The following is a 20,145-nucleotide window of genomic DNA, read 5'->3' on the forward strand; positions in this document are numbered from 1 at the left end:
TCAGTATCAAGAAGCAAGGTGTCAGACATTCATGACCAAACTAAGGAGAGTGTGAATGCTGAGGAAGCAGAGCCGTTGTCTATAAAAGCAACAGCTCTGGAGATTTGCTCTAACTGACAGGCATCTAAGACGGGTGAGTACAGTAAAAGATTCAGCTACCATGTTTTATCTACTGTGTATTATATGCTCTCATTAAGTTTATATTTTACATTTTTAAGTGTTCAGTTATTACATTTTTTTTTGACACTGAAAATTTTACTTTTTGAATGGATTCTTAAATTAAAGAGTAAAATGTCCATTGATATACGTTTACTTATTTTATAGCACCTTGACATACACAGGATACCAAGGAATTTCTGTTTGCATCAGCTGAGGTAAAATCCACGAATCAAAAAGAATGGATGTTAATTATGGTTTGTATAATAAGTACAGTAAATGATTTATGTGTCAATCCATCATATTTTCAGTCTTTAGTAAAGTGCCACCATGAGCACAGACGCGGAGATGGCGCAGTATGGCGCGGCGGCCATTTACCTACGCAAGCCAGAAAAGGAGAGGATTGAGGCCCAGACTGCTCCATTTGATGCCAAGACGGCCTTCTTTGTGACTGTTCCTGATGAGATGTATGTCAAGGGGAAACTTACCAAGAAGGAGGGTGGTAAAGCCACTGTTGAGACAGACGACGGAAAGGTAGATGAATTATCAATGTACTTTATCTATTTGTCAAATATATAGTGCCAAACTTTGAAAGCTGATTTTTTCTAAGTGATCTTAATTTTCTATTCAGACGGTCACTGTAAAGGAGGATGAAATCCACCCTAGAAACCCTCCAAAGTTTGATAAGATGGAGGACATGGCCATGATGACCCACCTTAATGAGCCATCTGTGTTGTTTAACCTCAAAGAGCGTTATGCATCATGGATGATCTACGTAAGTTTTCACATTGCTGTGTGTGAGAGGAAAGTATCATGCTGATCTGTAAATGTTTAAATGATATTTATTGTCTATGATACAGACCTACTCTGGGTTGTTCTGCGTTGTCGTCAATCCCTACAAGTGGCTTCCTGTATATGATGCTACATGTGTAGGAGCATACAGAGGAAAGAAGAGGATTGAGGCTCCACCCCACATCTTCTCCATCTCTGACAATGCCTATCAGTTTATGCTCACTGGTAAGCTCAATTCCCTATTAAAGCCTTTAAATGCATTTAGGACTTCTACTTAAAGAGATGACCATTAATCATTGCGTGAAAAAAATTGCTTCTTACCACATAGCTACTTATAAGTGATAGGAAATAAATGAATACTAAGATTATTCAAGACATGCTTATATGTTTTTCTTTTAGATCGTGAGAACCAGTCTGTCCTGATTACGTGAGTATAATAAAAACTGTATGCAAAATATATAAAAACTATATAAAGGCATTTTAACAATGTGTCCCATAAACCCCAGTGGAGAATCCGGTGCAGGAAAGACTGTCAACACCAAACGTGTCATCCAGTACTTTGCAACAATTGCAGCTCTTGGAGCTAAGAAGGCTGAGCCAGCAGCTGGCAAAATACAGGTAGATTCTTTATTCTGCGTCAAAGTCTTTGTGACAGAAAAAGAAAATCAATTTTGGAAGATCAGCTCACATAAAAACAATATATTCTTGCAGGGCTCTCTTGAGGATCAGATTGTTGCTGCCAACCCTCTGTTGGAGGCCTACGGTAATGCCAAGACTGTGAGGAATGACAACTCCTCTCGTTTTGTAAGTGATTAAAATGAGTTAATGTAAATGAGCTTTTTACTACTTGCTCTCATGAAAGGCAATATTAATAAAGATCTACCCCTGTAGGGTAAATTCATCAGGATTCACTTTGGCACATCTGGCAAGCTGGCCTCAGCTGATATTGAAACATGTAAGTTTGAACCACAGTGTAAATTACCATTATCTGTGATAGAAATTATATTTAATTAGTCACTTAAATGTATTCAAGCTCTGGGGAATGAGAATCAAACTGATAGGTCCAGAATGCCCCCCCCCCCCCCCCCCCCCCCCCAAACCAACCAAAAAAAACCCTAAATATTATGTAACAGATCTGTTTAGTTATTTTGCAGCACATAAAGAGATGAGTCACTTAATTTCAGAAGAAGTAATATTGTCTGTTGTGGTGGAACACACGGATGCATGAACAGTGTGGTTACGCTATATATATAAGTTATATACTGTAACCCAGCAGTTATCGTGTGTAAGTATAAGTAGGAACATATTGCAACTTCACGGAACATTTAAAGTATAATAAGGTATACTGTGAAGCACGTTATAAGTAAAGCAACAGAACTGAAAAAAGTTTCAAACACGCCCAATGACAGCCAAGGAAATAAATGCATGTATGATCCATTTTGCAGTTTTGACTGTGATGTCTCATGTCTACAGTGTCAAAATTAATCTGTTGTCCTTAGATCTGCTGGAGAAGTCCCGTGTCACCTTCCAGTTGTCTGCTGAGAGGAGCTACCATATCTTCTATCAGCTGATGACAGGCCACAAGCCTGAGCTTCTGGGTATGCTGACAGGACACCTAAGTAAATTTTAAAACCATTAAAATCACATTCTAAGCAAAAAAAACAAGTTAACTTCATTTCTCCTTTCAGAGGCTCTTCTGATCACAACTAACCCTTATGACTATCCAATGATCAGTCAGGGTGAAATCACTGTCAAGAGCATCGATGATGTGGAGGAGTTCATTGCAACAGATGTAAAATCACATTTGACACAGAATCTTATACTTAACCATAAATATCTTCTTTTGTTTTATTTATTGATAGCTGATTTCATTTTTTTCTTACAGACTGCTATTGACATCTTGGGCTTTACTGCTGAAGAGAAGTTAAGCATCTACAAGCTGACTGGTGCTGTGATGCATCATGGCAACATGAAATTCAAGCAGAAGCAGCGTGAAGAGCAGGCTGAACCTGATGGCACCGAGGGTATTGTGAAAAATTTCTATAATGGAGAAATGTTTGAAGTATTTGTATTTATTAGGTATTATAATGATTTGTTTTAATCCAACAGTGGCTGACAAGATTGCGTACCTACTGGGCCTGAACTCGGCTGATATGCTGAAAGCTTTGTGCTACCCAAGAGTCAAGGTTGGCAATGAGATGGTGACCAAAGGTCAGACCGTCCCACAGGTAATTCATAAAAGGGAGACTTGTATAATCATATTATAATTATAAACATTATAGCTGTATTCATATGGTTTTGTATAATTCTAAATTCTTGTTTGCCAGGTCAACAATGCTGTCTCGGCTCTGTGCAAATCTATCTATGAGAAAATGTTCTTGTGGATGGTTATCCGTATCAATGAGATGCTGGACACAAAGCAGCCCAGACAGTTCTTCATTGGAGTGCTGGATATCGCTGGGTTTGAGATCTTTGATGTGAGCACTTGAAACATTTCACCACATTTCTTAAACTTTAAAGACTTTATTGCCATGAAGTTAGACATGTTTGTACTATTACAGTTCAACAGCTTGGAGCAACTCTGCATCAACTTCACCAATGAGAAACTGCAACAGTTTTTCAACCATCACATGTTTGTCCTGGAGCAAGAGGAGTACAAGAAAGAAGGCATTATATGGGAGTTCATTGACTTTGGTATGGACTTGGCTGCCTGCATTGAGCTTATTGAGAAGGTAAACAGCTGCTCAGGAAGAAATGTACATGTGGTTGCATATGTTACCTCCCTTGAAATTTTAATATAATTTATGATATTTTCTCAGCCAATGGGCATCTTCTCCATCCTTGAAGAGGAGTGCATGTTCCCCAAGGCCTCTGACACAACGTTCAAGAACAAGCTGCACGATCAGCATCTTGGCAAGACCAAAGCATTTGAGAAACCAAAGCCTGGAAAGGGCAAGGCTGAGGCACACTTCGCCCTGGTTCACTATGCTGGTACAGTGGACTACAATATCACTGGCTGGCTGGACAAGAACAAGGACCCACTGAATGACTCAGTTGTTCAGCTCTACCAGAAGTCTTCAAACAAACTGCTGGGCTTCCTGTACGCAGCCCATGCTGGAGCTGAAGGTAAGAAAAAAAAGTGCTCACAAACTCCCATGTCCAGTACAGATAGCTACAATGTGCATACTGCAGGCTAAAATTATACAGTGAAAAATATTTTTTCAATTCCAATAATGAAATTTACTGCTTACGAAAACAGAGGCTGCTGGTGGTGGTGGCAAGAAGGGTGGCAAGAAGAAGGGTGGTTCCTTCCAGACTGTGTCTGCTCTTTTCAGAGTATGTATAGATTTATATATATATATATATATATATATATATATATATATAAATTAAATGCAAATTTTTAAATAGTATTAACCTATTATTTAATGATGCTGATCTACAGGAGAATCTGGCCAAGCTGATGACCAACTTAAGAAGCACTCATCCTCACTTTGTCCGTTGCCTGATTCCCAATGAGACAAAGACCCCAGGTACCCCACAGTAATATTAACTGTAAAAATGACAGTAAGAATATAGAAAAGATTTGAAACATTATGCATTTCTGACTCTCAGGTCTTATGGAGAACTTCCTGGTCATCCACCAGCTGAGGTGTAACGGTGTACTGGAGGGCATCAGAATCTGCAGAAAGGGTTTCCCCAGCAGAATCCTCTATGGTGACTTCAAGCAGAGGTGAAAGCACATTACAATATTGGAAAGGAAAATTTGTTTCATTGTTTTTGTAAAGGGGAAACTTGAATATGGTGAAAGAAAAATCTAAGTAACAACATGATTCTCTCTTGAAGATACAAAGTGTTGAATGCCAGTGTCATCCCTGAGGGACAGTTCATTGACAACAAGAAAGCTTCAGAGAAGCTGCTTGGCTCCATTGATGTGGATCACACACAGTACATGTTTGGGCACACAAAGGTACACTTTGTTATATTAATGGGTATAAAAAACACTGTCCATTTGCACTTGTACTTATGTTTTCAATGATTAAATAGGTGTTCTTCAAAGCTGGTCTGCTGGGCACTCTTGAGGAGATGAGAGATGAGAAACTGGCTGAGCTGGTGACCATGACTCAGGCTCTCTGCAGAGGATACGTCATGAGGAAAGAGTTTGTGAAGATGATGGAGAGGAGGTAACATTGTCATACTAAACTCTATTGTATTCTCTTTTGTATTTCCTTTCTCATATTAAGACCCAACGACACTAAAAGTAACACTCTCATGTTTGGTTTTTAGAGAATCTATCTACACCATCCAGTACAACATCCGTTCTTTCATGAATGTCAAGAACTGGCCATGGCTGAAAGTATACTTCAAGATCAAGCCTCTTCTGAAGAGTGCTGAGACTGAGAAGGAGTTGCAGAACATGAAGGAGAACTATGATAAGATGAAGACAGACCTGGCTACTGCTCTGGCCAAGAAGAAGGAACTGGAAGAGAAGATGGTCGGCCTGCTGCAGGAGAAGAATGACCTGCAACTTCAAGTGGCTGCAGTAAGTAGTAGAGAAAATTTTATATTACACTTATAGTTCATGTATATTAAATTTAGATATGAAAAGGCCACGTGCTTATTTTATCCTCTGATTATTTATGTGCTAAAACAAAAGTGTAGCTAAAAGTACGATCAAGAAAACACTAGGACAATGTGACTCACAAATAATCTAACTTGTGTGTTCAACATGTATTATAGGAAGTTGACAATCTCTCCGATGCTGAAGAAAGGTGTGAGGGGCTCATTAAGAGCAAGATCCAGCTCGAGGCCAAACTCAAAGAGACAAGTGAGAGACTGGAGGATGAAGAGGAAATCAATGCTGAGCTGACTGCTAAGAAGAGGAAGCTGGAGGATGAATGCTCTGAGCTGAAGAAGGACATTGATGACTTGGAGCTCACCTTGGCCAAAGTGGAGAAGGAGAAACATGCCACAGAAAACAAGGTTCAGTTCATTTTGATTATATTCTTAGTTCAATTAAAACATGTAATGTTGTTCTTTGAATATACATGTTAAACGATCAAATAATCAGCAAAATCTCGAACAAAATTAAACTTAATGTATTCACATTGTTTCAGGTGAAAAACCTGACAGAGGAGATGGCATCTCAAGATGAGTCAATTGCCAAGTTGACTAAGGAGAAGAAAGCCTTACAAGAGGCCCATCAACAAACACTGGATGATCTCCAGGCAGAGGAGGACAAAGTCAACACTCTGACCAAGTCCAAAACAAAGCTGGAACAGCAAGTTGATGATGTAAGAAAACTATAAAAATTACGTTGTTGTTTTTTGTTTTCTATGGAAAGAATTTTAGTACTAAATCATTGTCATACCAACCACTTGAATCAACTGACATGACTTTATAGCTTGAGGGTTCACTGGAGCAAGAGAAGAAGCTCCGCATGGACCTTGAGAGAGCCAAGAGGAAGCTGGAGGGAGATCTGAAACTGGCCCAGGAATCCATAATGGATCTGGAGAATGACAAGCAGCAGTCTGATGAGAAAATCAAGAAGTAGGGCTTTTTTTGTAAATAATTTTCTTTACACACACTGCATTGCAATAATCATATGGACTATGATCGTAAAACCATACTTCTTCCACACCAAGGAAGGACTTTGAAATCAGCCAACTTCTCAGCAAAATTGAAGATGAACAATCCCTTGGTGCTCAACTTCAGAAGAAGATTAAAGAACTTCAGGTAACACTAACGACCAGTCTTCATAAAGAATATTGCTCATTATAATTCAAAAACCTAGTTTAGTTTAGGTTCTAATCGATAAATCCAAATAATTTCAAACTAGGCTCGTATTGAGGAGCTGGAAGAGGAGATTGAGGCTGAGAGGGCAGCTCGGGCTAAGGTAGAGAAGCAGAGAGCCGACCTCTCCAGGGAGCTTGAAGAGATCAGCGAGAGGCTCGAGGAAGCTGGTGGAGCAACAGCTGCTCAGATTGAGATGAACAAGAAGCGAGAGGCTGAGTTCCAGAAACTGCGTCGTGATCTTGAGGAATCAACTCTGCAGCATGAAGCTACTGCAGCAGCTCTCCGTAAGAAGCAGGCTGACACTGTCGCAGAGCTCGGAGAGCAGATCGACAACCTCCAGCGTGTCAAACAGAAGCTGGAGAAAGAGAAGAGCGAGTACAAGATGGAGATTGATGACCTCTCCAGCAACATGGAGGCTGTTGCTAAAGCAAAGGTGCGGACAGTATTTATAGAGAACAGATTTTTTCTTTTTTACATTTCAGGACCGCCAAAGCAGCTCATTAACTGTTAACATGGATATGGCATTACTTGGTGACAGGGCAACTTGGAGAAAATGTGCAGGACTCTTGAGGATCAACTAAGTGAACTCAAAGCCAAAAATGATGAGAATGTTCGTCAGCTGAATGACATTAATGCCCAGAAGGCGAGACTTCAAACAGAGAATGGTAAGTGATGTATAACAAAGAAACAGTCTGTGTCTGGAAATTTGTCATTTACAGGTACCTAAAACTACAACCAATCAGTGGGTGAAATGAAACAAACTGGGCTTAATACATGTGTGTTAACTACAGGTGAGTTCAGTCGCCAGCTTGAGGAGAAAGAAGCTCTTGTTTCTCAGCTCACAAGGGGCAAGCAGGCCTTCACTCAGCAGATTGAGGAACTGAAGAGACACGTTGAGGAGGAAGTGAAGGTCTGAAATATTTTCTCTCTTCTGTTAAATTTCAGCACTTACTAATAAAAACAGAGACAAGTTTTAATCAGTTACAGAGACACTCAGTAACTCTGAGACAGATAATCCTCTAATTTCTTTCTAAGGTTTTACCTCTTAAATTTGTTATCCTCTCAGCATTAGACTTTAAAATTGATTTCAACAATAAAATATCGAAATCTGAAATCAACTGTCACTTCAACAGGCCAAGAATGCCCTGGCTCATGCTGTTCAGTCAGCACGTCATGACTGTGATCTGCTCAGAGAGCAGTTTGAGGAGGAGCAGGAGGCCAAGGCTGAGCTGCAGCGAGGAATGTCCAAGGCCAACAGTGAGGTGGCTCAGTGGCGATCCAAATATGAGACTGATGCTATCCAGCGCACCGAGGAGCTGGAGGAGTCCAAGTAAGTCACCATACTTTCATTGTTTAAATTGGTTTTCAGACTTAAAACCAACCAATTCAGCCTTAATAAAAACAGAATTCTTTTAACAACAGGAAAAAGCTTGCCCAGCGCCTGCAGGAGGCTGAGGAATCCATTGAGGCTGTGAACTCCAAGTGTGCCTCACTGGAGAAGACCAAGCAGAGGCTGCAGGGTGAGGTGGAGGACCTCATGATTGATGTGGAGAGAGCTAATGCTCTGGCTGCCAACCTTGACAAGAAGCAGAGGAACTTTGATAAGGTAAAGTTTTAAACATAACCTCTGTCATCAAAGGAGAAATTACACCCATTACAACAACTAATTATTTAATTAATTAATTTTTAATTAATCTAGGTCCTGGCAGAATGGAAGCAGAAGTATGAGGAGAGCCAGGCAGAGCTGGAAGGAGCCCAAAAGGAGGCTCGTTCTCTCAGCACTGAGTTGTTCAAGATGAAGAACTCATATGAAGAGGCTCTGGATCATCTTGAGACCATGAAGAGAGAGAACAAGAACCTGCAGCGTATGCTTATCTTGCTATAGATCATATGGATATGATTCTAATGTTTATATTCATATACAGCTTTTGTTGTGGCCAAAACATTTGCATATATCAGCTCCAAGTACTAAAACTCTTGGCTGTGTTTGCTCTGTAGAGGAGATCTCAGATCTGACTGAGCAGATTGGTGAGACTGGAAAGAGCATCCATGAGCTGGAAAAGGCCAAGAAGACTGTTGAGACTGAGAAGTCTGAAATTCAGACAGCTCTGGAGGAAGCTGAGGTAATGTATTTTATAAAAATGTACTTTGTTTGTAATTACATTTCTAAAACTATCCCTTCTCCAGTTTATGTTGAAATAAACCTTTATTTAAAGGGAACTCTGGAACACGAGGAGGCCAAGATCCTTCGTGTTCAGCTTGAGCTAAACCAGGTAAAAGGTGAGATTGACAGGAAGCTGTCAGAGAAGGACGAGGAGATGGAGCAGATCAAGAGGAACAGCCAGAGGGTGATTGACTCCATGCAGAGCACCCTTGATGCTGAGGTCAGGAGCAGGAATGATGCCCTGAGAGTCAAGAAGAAGATGGAGGGAGACCTGAATGAGATGGAGATTCAGTTGAGCCATGCCAACAGACAGGCTGCTGAGGCCCAGAAACAACTGAGGAATGTCCAAGGACAGCTCAAGGTGAGTTGGTAGATCATCTGTGTTTGTGTGAATTTTTAATTAACCTCCAAGCAAACAATGATAATATCTTTTGTTTGTTTGTCATCAGGATGCTCAGCTGCACCTGGATGACGCAGTCAGAGGACAGGAAGACATGAAGGAGCAGGTCGCCATGGTGGAGCGCAGAAATGGTCTGATGGTGGCTGAGATTGAGGAGCTGAGAGCCGCTCTGGAGCAGACAGAGAGAGGACGCAAAGTAGCTGAGCAGGAGTTGGTTGATGCTAGCGAGCGTGTTGGACTGCTTCACTCTCAGGTTGGTATTCATTACTTTACAAGAACTTTGAGACATCAGAGAGTGAGAATCACAGCATTAAAACGGTTTCTTTTTCATTCAGAACACCAGTCTTTTGAACACCAAGAAGAAGCTGGAGGCTGACCTTGTCCAGGTTCAGGGTGAGGTGGATGATGCAGTTCAGGAAGCAAGAAATGCTGAGGAGAAGGCCAAAAAGGCTATCACTGATGTAAGTTAGTACTTTACAAGCCTTCTTTTCTTTTCAAAAATTTTGTTCATGCTTGATCAATAATGCCAACACCACCCATACTTTCAGGCTGCCATGATGGCTGAGGAGCTGAAGAAGGAGCAGGACACCAGTGCTCACCTGGAGAGGATGAAGAAGAACCTGGAGGTCACAGTCAAGGACCTGCAGCACCGTCTGGATGAGGCAGAGAACCTCGCCATGAAGGGTGGCAAGAAGCAGCTCCAGAAACTGGAGTCCAGGGTATGTTGTTCTCGAACTATTATTCAAATATTTAAAAAGAAAAAACACTTTGATTCCATCACATGATCTCCACCCATTTTCTTCTCTGTACTCTTAATATTTATTAAAAGCTGATTATTTATAATGGCATTAAAGGTCCGTGAACTGGAAGCTGAAGTTGAAGCTGAGCAGAGACGTGGAGCTGATGCTGTTAAAGGAGTCCGCAAATATGAGAGGAGAGTGAAGGAGCTCACCTACCAGGTGATTACACATTTACCTAAACATCTATTACATTTAAGTTCCTAAATTCTTTCTTCTTCAGCCGTCAGTAACAGTTTGTTGTTTATGCAGACTGAGGAGGACAAGAAGAATTTGGTCAGACTTCAGGATCTGGTGGACAAGCTGCAGCTCAAAGTCAAGGCTTACAAGAGACAGGCTGAGGAGGCTGTGAGTAAAATGTTTTGTGATTTTTACATATGGAATTCACAGCTTAATAACTGAGATATCTCTCATATATGATCAGATATGTTTTTAAATAAAACATATTGTTGCACTGAACAGGAGGAACAGGCCAACACCCACATGTCCAGACTGAGAAAGGTCCAACATGAGATGGAGGAAGCTCAGGAACGTGCTGACATTGCTGAATCTCAGGTCAACAAACTGAGAGCCAAGAGCCGTGATGCTGGAAAGGTAATTCATGTAATTTGTTTTACGAAAAAATGTACCGTTGTTTAATGGAGTTGTTTGATATAAGAGCTTTATGTTAATAATTTTCTGTGAATTGAAGAGAGAAGAGAGTGTAGATACTATATTTACAATGTAGAATGAATTGTTTCAATGTTGATAATATGTGTTGAATAATTTTACCTTTCATTATTTTTTTCAGGGTGAAAGTGCTGAATAAGACACATTCTTTTGGAACTTTTTGGCAGTGTTCATAAAATATGAACTAACTGTTAAATTGTCCACGTATGATGTATTAATTCAATAAACACTTTCATTATGATTTCATGAAATGTAAAGAGTTTAATTTATTCTTTATTCTAAAAAAAGTCACATTCACATATACAATTTTTAACACGATAGTTTCTTCAGAATAATCGTGATTCATACCTACAGGACATCGTCCTGTGAAATGAGGACAGCACTTTTCCCTTTGTGTTCTCCCTTCTTGTGTTCAGCATTAGTGATGGCAGAGTTAAGTTAACCTTTAAAAGAAAACATATTTCACACAAACCAAGATACTTTTAATATACATTTTTCGTAACGCCTGATGTCAGCTCACTCTTTGCAGCTATAACAGCTTCAGCTGTTCTGGCTTTACACAAGTTTTAGGAATGTATCTATGGGAATTTTCAACCATTCTTCCAGAAATATATTTGTAAGGTCAGACAATGTTGTTGGATGAGAAGGCCTGGTTCACAGTCTAATTCACTCCAAAGGTGTTTAATCAGGTTTTGGTCAGGACTCTGGCAGGCCAGTCAAGTTCTTGCACACCAAATTCCCCCATCCAATTTGTGCACTGGCACTCCATCATGTTAGACCAGGAAGGGGCTGTCCCTAAACTGTTCCCACAAAGCTAGGAGCATGAAACTGTCCAAAATGTCTTGGTGTGTTGAAACATTTCACCGGAACTAAGGGGCCAAGGCCATCTTGTGAAAAATAACTTCACACCGGCACAATTCATCTCTCATCCAGAAAGCATGAATACTGCAACAGTGTCAGTGTGCTTTTCTGCATCTTATGCATTGCATTGTGCCTGGTTATGTAAGGCCTTAGTGACACTGCGTAGCCATGGAAACCCATTCCATGAAGCTCTCTAAACACTGTTCATGAGCTAATCTGAAGACCACATGAAGTTTAGAGTGTTGTAGTGACTGACTCCATAAAGTTGGTGACCTCTGTCCACCAGAGATGGACAGCGTTACAAGTAACGTGTTACTGTAATCCGATTACTTTAAGTAACGAGCAAAGTAAGGGATTACTATTGCAAAAAGGTCATTAGATTGCTGTTACTTTCCCGTAAGCACGCTGCATTACTGCGTTACTAAAACCGTGGTTTTTTGCGAGAACGTCTCATGACAATGACGTAAGCGAATGCGACGTTCGTGGCAACAGCTGTGTGCAGATCAACAATGGATAATATATCAAGTGCGGGAGAGAGTATGAGCGTGCAGCGTTTAAAGCGTGGAAGTACTGGCCTTACTTTGAGTTTGATTCCGTAAAATTGACAAAAACATTAGCATCCGCTGTTCATTGTGTGGGAAGAAAACTTCTTTCTTACAGCGAAAAAAACCCCTAAACTTCCGAGCAAGCACCGAGTATGCTACCACAGAATGGGAAATCAACAGACAAACTCGCGGATTCTTCCACTGACCGCTGCGGCACACCTGTACCGCCTTCCATACAGGTGAAAATAGAGAAACAGGACCGCTGAGTCTTTGATTTATTTATTTTCCGCTGTGTTTAACTTTCATTTATGGCGCTATGGAGCCGCGGACCAAGATGGCTGCATAAAGTGGTTGCTCCATGTAACCTGCATTAAAAACCCAGAACAACCCAAAACTACAAACTTAACTGCTATTGGAAAATGTCAAAAACGACTAATCTCAAGGACTGTGATATTTTCACCCGAAAACGCGGTTCCCAAAAACCAGTTAAAACCGATATTTTCGCAACGCCTGAAAGCAGCGAGGGAGCTGCTAGCGCTAGTAGCATGGGTGACCTTAGCACGGTGTTAGCTGAACTTCGGTCGTTGCGCGGCGAGTTTATAGATAACCGTAGATGGATAACCGTATGGGCGAAATGACGAAGTCAGTTGCTGCTTTGGAGACAAAAATGACGGAGGTAAAGCAAAATGTTGCTGCAAATGCTACACGACTGGAGGAAGCTGAAAATAGAATAATGTCGGCAGAGGAGCTCCTGGGAAAGAGCGTGGCCTATCCCAGCAATGCCATGAAGCGGATATCCTACCTGGAGGCAAAAACCGACGACCTGGAGAACCGGGGCCGAAGGAAGAACCTGCAGCTATTTGGCCTCCGGGAGGGCACCGAGGGTCAGCCGCCACTGCTGGAGTTTATAAGGGAGGTGTTACTGCGCTGGCTTGAGACCGACAGATCGTTCGTTATTGAGAGGGCCCACCGCACCCTAGCACCTCCAAAGCCAAACCAACACAGAGCTGTCCTTATCCGATTCCTGAACTTCCAAGATCGGGAGTTTGTTTTCCGCTCCACAAAACACAGTAACATCGAGCACGATGGAAACAAACTCTTTTTTGCCCAAGATTTCTCAGCTGAGACCATCCGGCAGCGAACCGAGTTCAACGCGATCAGAAAAGTGTTTGCTGACGAAGGAGTGTTCCGCGGTTTTCAATATAATCCATGCAAGATGAGGATCCTCCACGATGGGAAGATACGGCTGTTTTCATCTCCAAAGGAGGCCAAGGATTTCCACCGTAGACACACTGGACAGGACTAACTGTAGCGGTGAGCGTTTCACTCCCTGAACTGCAGAATCAGCTGCTCATAACTAATAGACGAGCTGTAAAAATCTGTATTTTCGCTCAGTTATAATATTTGGCTTTTTGCTACTCATTAACTTGCCATGTTATTGGACACAGGAAGTTTTTTTTTCTTCTTTTTTAGAGCTTGAAAATTTTCCATTACGTTTTAATAACGGCACTACAAACGTAATTTTTTGTTTGTTTGTTTTTCCTTTTTCTCTCTTTCTCCCTCTTGAACACAACAATGTTACCTACTTTGGTTAAACTTTTATCCTTTCAAGTGGGATTCTGTAAGTTACAAAAAGGACACAGTCATGGAATTATTTTAATTTAGTGGCTAGTCTGATATGTTAACACATATGGGTTTGTTATGTTTATGTTATGTTTGAATATGGTGTATGTATGGTTGACGGACGCCACTGTTGCTTTAGTTGGGTTGGGTTCTTATAGTTCAGCTATTCCCCTTTGTAGTGGAATAGCACAGCCCCTTGTTTACTACTCTGAGTAAGGGAAAGGGGGGGGGAGGGACTTTAAGTGTTATGGGTCAATGCCAGGGTTTTTTTTTCACTATTTATTTCTCTATTTTATTTTATTCATAGTTTACTTGTCACTTTTGTTTACTCAACATCAGCATCACGTGTTGTTATCTTAATATTACAGAATGAAAAGTATGGACCAACTAAACACCCGCAATATCTCTGACATAAAAGTCACTAGTGGGAATGTCCGGGGTCTCTGGAAACTAATCAGACAGAAACAGGTTATAAGCAGGATCAAGCAATTGAAATCAAAAATAGTTTTTCTTCAAGAAACACATCTGACAGACTGTGAACTAAAGTCTGTGAGGAACAGATGGCCTGGCCAGGTGATCCACGCATCATACAATAACTATGCAAGAGGTGTAATTATTTTGATTCATAGAAGCATACCATTCCAAATGACGAACATAATAAAAGACCCTGCTGGTAGGTACGTAATCACTCAGGGTACCATCCTTTCTATTACTTTAAACTTGGTGAGTCTCTATGGCCCAAATGAAAATAAGCCCAAATTTTTTGAAGATCTGTTTCTTACTGTATCTGCTTTGCAAGGACTGTATATAATTGGAGGAGACTTTAACTGTACTCTCAATCCGAGTATGGATCGCTCAACAGGTTCAGATACATATAAAGCACAAACTAGACAACTGATAAATCGATTTATATCAGATATCAACTTGGTAGACGTGTGGAGAGAACAAAATCCTGATAAAATAGAATTCTCCTGTCATTCAAGTATACATAAATCCCGCTCACGTATAGATTACTTTCTTGTCTCAAGAGAACTTTTATCAAGGATCAAACAGTGTCAGTATGATAGCATAGTGATCAGTGATCATGCAGCTATCTCACTGAATATCCATCTAGGAAAGTTTATCCATAACCCCCTCACTGGCGGTTTCAAACAAAATGGCTGCAGAATCCTGAATTTGTTAAATTTGTAGAGGAGAAAATCGAAAATTACTTTGAGTTAAATACAGATCAAACTTGTGCCTCAGTGAGATGGGAAGGATTCAAGGCATATATTATCAAATCAAATCAAATCACTTTTATTGTCACATCACATGTGCAGGCACACTGGCACAGCACATGCAAGTGAAATTCTTGTGTGCGAGCCCCACAAGCAACAGAGATGTGCAAACACAACAACACAAACGAGCAAAATACAAGAATGGCCAACCTGAAACTAATAAATATATGTACAATATATAATAGTGTATGCATTTCTGGATGTGTATACTAAATGTTTTTCTACGTGTGTGTGTGTGTGTGTGTGTGTGTGTGTGTGTGTGTGTGTGTATACACATTTTTACAAATTAAATAGTAAAAAATAAAATAAAATATATAAAAATATACAGAGTGAGACATGTGCAAAACAGTGGCATTACTGTACAGTGTGTAGTGCATAATGTTGAAGTTCCAATAGTGAAGCTGAGGTGTCTATGACGTGTTCAGCAGTCTGATGGCCTGGTGGAAGAAGCTGTCTCTCAGTCTGCTGGTACGGGACCGGATGCTGCAGAACCTCCTTCCTGATGGAAGCAGTCTGAACAGTTTATGGCTGGGGTGACTGGAGTCCTTGATGATCCTCCCCACTTTCCTCAGGCAGCGCTTCCTGTAGATGTCTTGGAGGGAGGGAAGCTCACCTCCAATTATCCGTTCAGAGCACTGCACTACTTGCTGGAGAGCTTTGCAGTTGTAGGCGGTGCTGTTGCCATACCAGGTGGTGATGCATCCAGTGAGGATGCTCTCAATGGCACAGCGATAGAAGGTCCTGAGGATGCGGGGGCTCATGCCGAATCTTTTCAGTCTCCTGAGAAAGAAGAGGCGCTGCTGCGCCTTCTTCACTGTTTTGTTTGTGTGTACTGACCACGTAAGAGCCTCAGCCAGATGTACACCAAGGAACCGGAAGCTGCTCACCAGAGGTGTGGACTCGAGTCACATGACTTGGACTCGAGTCAGACTCGAGTCATTAATTTTATGACTTTAGACTTGACTTGAAAAAATGTTCTAAGACTTGTGACTTGACTTGGACTTTTACACCAATGACTTGGGACTTGAATTGGACTTGAACCGGTTTACTTGAAAAGACTTGATATTTTACCCCAAATATAAAATTTAACATGCATATTATATAGAGATTGAAAATGTGACGTCATTCACGGGTAGAACCGCAAAGGATTCTGGGAACTCGTGGCAAGCGGTACTAGCGCACGCAGGCTTTCAATTAAAATCAGTTATACAGCGATAAAAAGAAACACAAAAATGTCAAGAAGCTGTTGTATTATTAACTGCAATAGCCGGTCGCATGACAGCCACGGGAAGCCGACGGGTAAAGAGATCGGTTGTTATCGGATTGCGTCGTTGAAGAGAAATTGTTCGAGCCATGTTTCCGAAGTAACAAAGAGGCGACTGGATTGCAGCCATTCAAAGATCAAATATAACGTCCCAGAACACTCCAGCTCACAGGTTAGTCTGCTCCAAGCATTTACACAAAGGTCAGTCTGCTGTTGTAGTTAATGCGTCATTTTTCTTAACATAATTGGTGATATAGGTTACAAGCAAGTCTGGCGCTGAACAGAAATTGTCGCGCTATGCTCCTTTATTTATTGTGCATAAATAGTGAATTGTCCTGACACAATATTGCGTTTCGCTTCTGTTATTATGGTACATTGACAAAAACATATACTTTTATTCACAGGATAAAACAGGTTTTTTGTATCACTAATTGCCCAGTACGATTACAGCATACAGTATTATTGTCACTGCTACATTTCTGTGATGGGTACCAGAAATTATTTCCACTACTACCCATCACTACTACTACCCATCCGTCGGTAAACTGTACCTGGGCTTGTTGCAGTGACCTGAAGTTACTAAACTTCATGATCGTATGCGCTCACTCCAAGAACCGTATGATTATAAATATGCATATAAATATGCTAAGATGAGATAGCTGACTTCATCCAACTAGCAAATGTTGTCCAGGCTACGTTGGTGATACAGTTTTTTTTAATGTGTATGATATTTTTGTCATGCGATTTTAAAGCCGGTCCTACAAGCGCATCCAAGAATAACATGCAGCTTATCTCAGAACTGTCGGTGAAAATTATTCTTGGAGCTAGGTTTAATTGAGCTGCATTTTAAAGAGGTGCAATTTCACAATTTGTGTATATTTTCTAAGTTCACTATTTTGTCATGTGTTGAGAAAAACACAGATTTTAAAATTACATGGTCTAATATTTACATTTAGCATATAACTGCAACATTATTTTTTCGTTTTTTTTTTTTTTAAAGACTGGAAAGGACTTGAAATTCAAAGTTTCAGACTTGTGACTTGACTCGGACTTTTACACCAGTGACTTGAGACTCGACTCTGACTTGCCTGACATTACTTGAGACTTGACTTGAGACTTGAGGATAAAGACTTGAGACTTACTTGAGACTTGCAAAACAATGACTTGGTTCCACCTCTGCTGCTCACTCTCTCCACAGCAGCGCCGTTGATGGTGATGGGGGTGTGTACTTCTCTGCACCTCCGGAAGTCCACTATCAACTCCTTTGTCTTTGCGACGTTGAGGGTGAGATGGTTGTCTTGACACCAGTGGGTCAGGGCACTGACCTCCTCCCTGTAAGCCGTCTCATCACCGTTGGTGATAAGACCCACCACTGTAGTGTCGTCCGCAAACTTCACAATGATGTTGGAGTTGTTAGTGGCTGTGCAGTCGTAGGTGTAGAGTGAGTACAGGAGAGGGCTCAGTACACACCCCTGTGGAGCACCAGTGTTCAGTGTGATGGGGGATGAGGTGATGCTGCCCGGTCTGACCACTTGGTGTCTGTCAGACAGGAAGCTAAGGATCCAGCTGCAGAGGGAGCTGCTCAGTCCTAGATCCTGCAGTTTCCTGTCCAGCTTCGAGGGAACGATGGTATTGAATGCTGAGCTGTAATCTACAAACAGCATTCTCACATACGTGTCTCTCTTCTCCAGGTGTGACAGGGCAGTGTGTAGTGTCAGGGCTATGGCATCATCAGTGAAATTCTTAGCTTTACGAGTACAAAGAATAAACAGCAAAGAAAGTGAATGGAAACCCTGGATAAACAGATTAAATCTTTGGAATTAGACTTAAACGTTAGCGATGACTCAACAAAACAAAGTGAGTTGCTACGTCTAAGAATTGAATATAATAAATTATCATCTGATGCAGCAGCAAAAAGTCTAATGTGGCTGAAGCAATCTTATTACGACCAAGGAGAGAAAGCAGGTAGACTTTTGGCATGGAGAATTAAGAAAATGCAGAGTGAAAGAGCAATTAATAGTATAAAGACCTCCTCAGGGAATGTAACAGTAGATCCATTGGAAATTAATGACAGCTTTAGATAATTTTATGAAAAATTGTATAAATCAGAATGTGCTCAAACCTCAGAAGAACAGGACATATTCTTAGATCAACTTCAGTTTCAGACGCTAACAGAAAACACAAAGCAGGAATTAGACAGACGTCTAACTACTGAAGAGATATCACAGGCTATCAAAAGCATTAACAGTGGTAAAGCACCTGGGCCGGATGGCTTTCCGATTGAATTTTATAAAACTTTCCAAGACAAATTGTTAATTCCACTTTTTAACATGTATGAAGCGTATGAATGTAGAATGCTATGAAGCGCCTTGAGGCGACTTATGTTGTGATTTGGCGCTATATAAATAAAATTGAATTGAATTGAATATGAAGAAGCGTATCAAAATGAAGCTCTCCCACCCACTCTGAGACAGGCAATGATTACTTTGATACTGAAACCTGGCAAACCCCCTGCAGAGCGTTCATCATTTAGACCAATAAGTCTGATGGGGGTTGACACTAAAATACTTTGTAAAGTTTTAGCAAGGAGATTAGACCCCTATATATCACATTTAGTTCATAATGATCAAAATGGCTTTGTGCCAAAACGTCAAGGGTTTCACAATATAAGAACGATTCTAAATATAATTCACGAGAAATTTGATGCTAAAGATACAGCATTATTATCACTTGACGCTCGTCAAGCTTTTGACAGGATAGAGTGGTCATATTTATTTACTGTTCTCCCAAGATATGGATTTGGAAACAATTTTCTCAAATGGGTCAAATTTTTGTATACAAATCCCGAAGCTTGTGTTTTAACAAATAACATAGTTTCTAACCCTATTACATTGGAGCGTTCCACTCGCCAGGGGTGTCCATTATCTCCAATGCTATTTATCTTAGCTATAGAACCCCTGGCAATGACAGTTAGAATGAGAACTGACATATTTGGTGTCCAGTTAGGAGATCAGGAGCATAGATTGGCTCTGTATGCTGATGACCTGACCTTTTTCTGACTAGGCTGTCCATTAGTATACCAAAATTAATGCAACAAATGGAGTTATTTGGACAATTCTCTGGCTATAATATAAATGATTCAAAATCCTCAATCCTATTTCTGAACAAGGATGAATGGCTAAATCCTATTATACAAACCCCGTTTATTAATGCAAAAGAAGGATTTGTGTATCTTGGAGTTAAAATCACCCTAGACATTGATACCATTGTAGCAACAAACTATGATCCTCTGATTAGTGAAGTGGAGGAATCTCTAAATAAATGGATGACAATGCCCATATCAGTGATTGGCCGTATAAACATGATTAAAATGAATATATTGCCCAAATTTTTATATCTCTTCCAGTCACTTCCTCTGCCTCTTCCTAAAGAATTCTTTGATAAACTAAATGGTATCTTTAATAGATTTATTTGAAATAATAAAAAACCTAGACTAAGACTTCACTTGTTGTACCTACCATATGAAAGAGGGGGGTTACAACTCCCTAATCTTAGACTGTATTACTGGTCTGCACAACTGCGCTCAGCCATGTTCTACTTTTCCACTGAGACACCCCCGGCCTGGTTACAAATTGAACAAACATCAGTAACAAATCTTCAGTTAAATCTGTATTTATATTCTGCAAGCCTGAACAATTTTAAAAAAATGACAAATAACCCTTTCTTAAAAAACACAATAGATGTTTGGTATAGGGTCCATCAGTATATGGGAGATAAGTCTTCTATCTCTCGTTTTTCACC

The 20,145-nt window shown here is 40.5% G+C and overlaps 1 protein-coding gene across 3 annotated transcripts; it reads left to right on the top strand.

Annotated features, from left to right (window-relative positions):
• The first annotated feature begins 112 nt into the window (after positions 1–112).
• LOC309704777 (myosin heavy chain, fast skeletal muscle-like) lies at positions 113–11,025 on the top strand. 3 transcript variants are annotated; one of them, XM_082530182.1, is made up of 41 exons: positions 113–133; positions 325–374; positions 468–690; positions 788–931; positions 1,017–1,173; positions 1,348–1,375; positions 1,455–1,566; positions 1,660–1,752; positions 1,840–1,903; positions 2,448–2,546; positions 2,637–2,740; positions 2,834–2,972; positions 3,058–3,176; positions 3,276–3,425; positions 3,510–3,680; positions 3,768–4,074; positions 4,208–4,284; positions 4,394–4,481; positions 4,564–4,681; positions 4,795–4,918; positions 4,996–5,132; positions 5,236–5,491; positions 5,689–5,931; positions 6,066–6,242; positions 6,353–6,498; positions 6,594–6,684; positions 6,788–7,177; positions 7,283–7,409; positions 7,536–7,654; positions 7,878–8,074; positions 8,167–8,350; positions 8,444–8,609; positions 8,743–8,867; positions 8,961–9,269; positions 9,358–9,561; positions 9,644–9,769; positions 9,857–10,027; positions 10,163–10,267; positions 10,358–10,453; positions 10,568–10,699; positions 10,896–11,025. In XM_082530182.1, the coding sequence occupies exons 3-41, from the start codon at positions 487–489 to the stop codon at positions 10,911–10,913; spliced, it is 5,817 nt and encodes a 1,938-aa protein (XP_082386308.1). In that variant the 5' UTR covers positions 113–133; positions 325–374; positions 468–486; the 3' UTR covers positions 10,914–11,025. The 3 variants fall into 3 exon arrangements, with proteins under 3 accessions (XP_082386308.1, XP_082386306.1, XP_082386307.1); XM_082530180.1 differs by having other exon boundaries at positions 1,455–1,752; XM_082530181.1 differs by having other exon boundaries at positions 2,637–2,972.
• Positions 11,026–20,145: the final 9,120 nt, after the last annotated feature.

Source organism: Aulonocara stuartgranti, assembly GCF_965226115.1.
Source record: "Aulonocara stuartgranti genome assembly, chromosome: 4".
In the NCBI taxonomy this organism is placed as follows: Eukaryota; Metazoa; Chordata; class Actinopteri; order Cichliformes; family Cichlidae; genus Aulonocara; species Aulonocara stuartgranti.

Excerpts from the sequence above, each read along its gene's own strand:
- LOC309704777 (XM_082530180.1), top strand. The coding sequence starts at position 487 with ATGAGCACAGACGCGGAGATGGCGCAGTATGGCGCGGCGGCCATTTAC. Across the intron at positions 691-787 it reads TTGAGACAGACGACGGAAAG|ACGGTCACTGTAAAGGAGGA; the intron begins GTAGATGAATTA and ends TTTTCTATTCAG. Across the intron at positions 1,753-1,839 it reads ATGACAACTCCTCTCGTTTT|GGTAAATTCATCAGGATTCA; the intron begins GTAAGTGATTAA and ends CTACCCCTGTAG.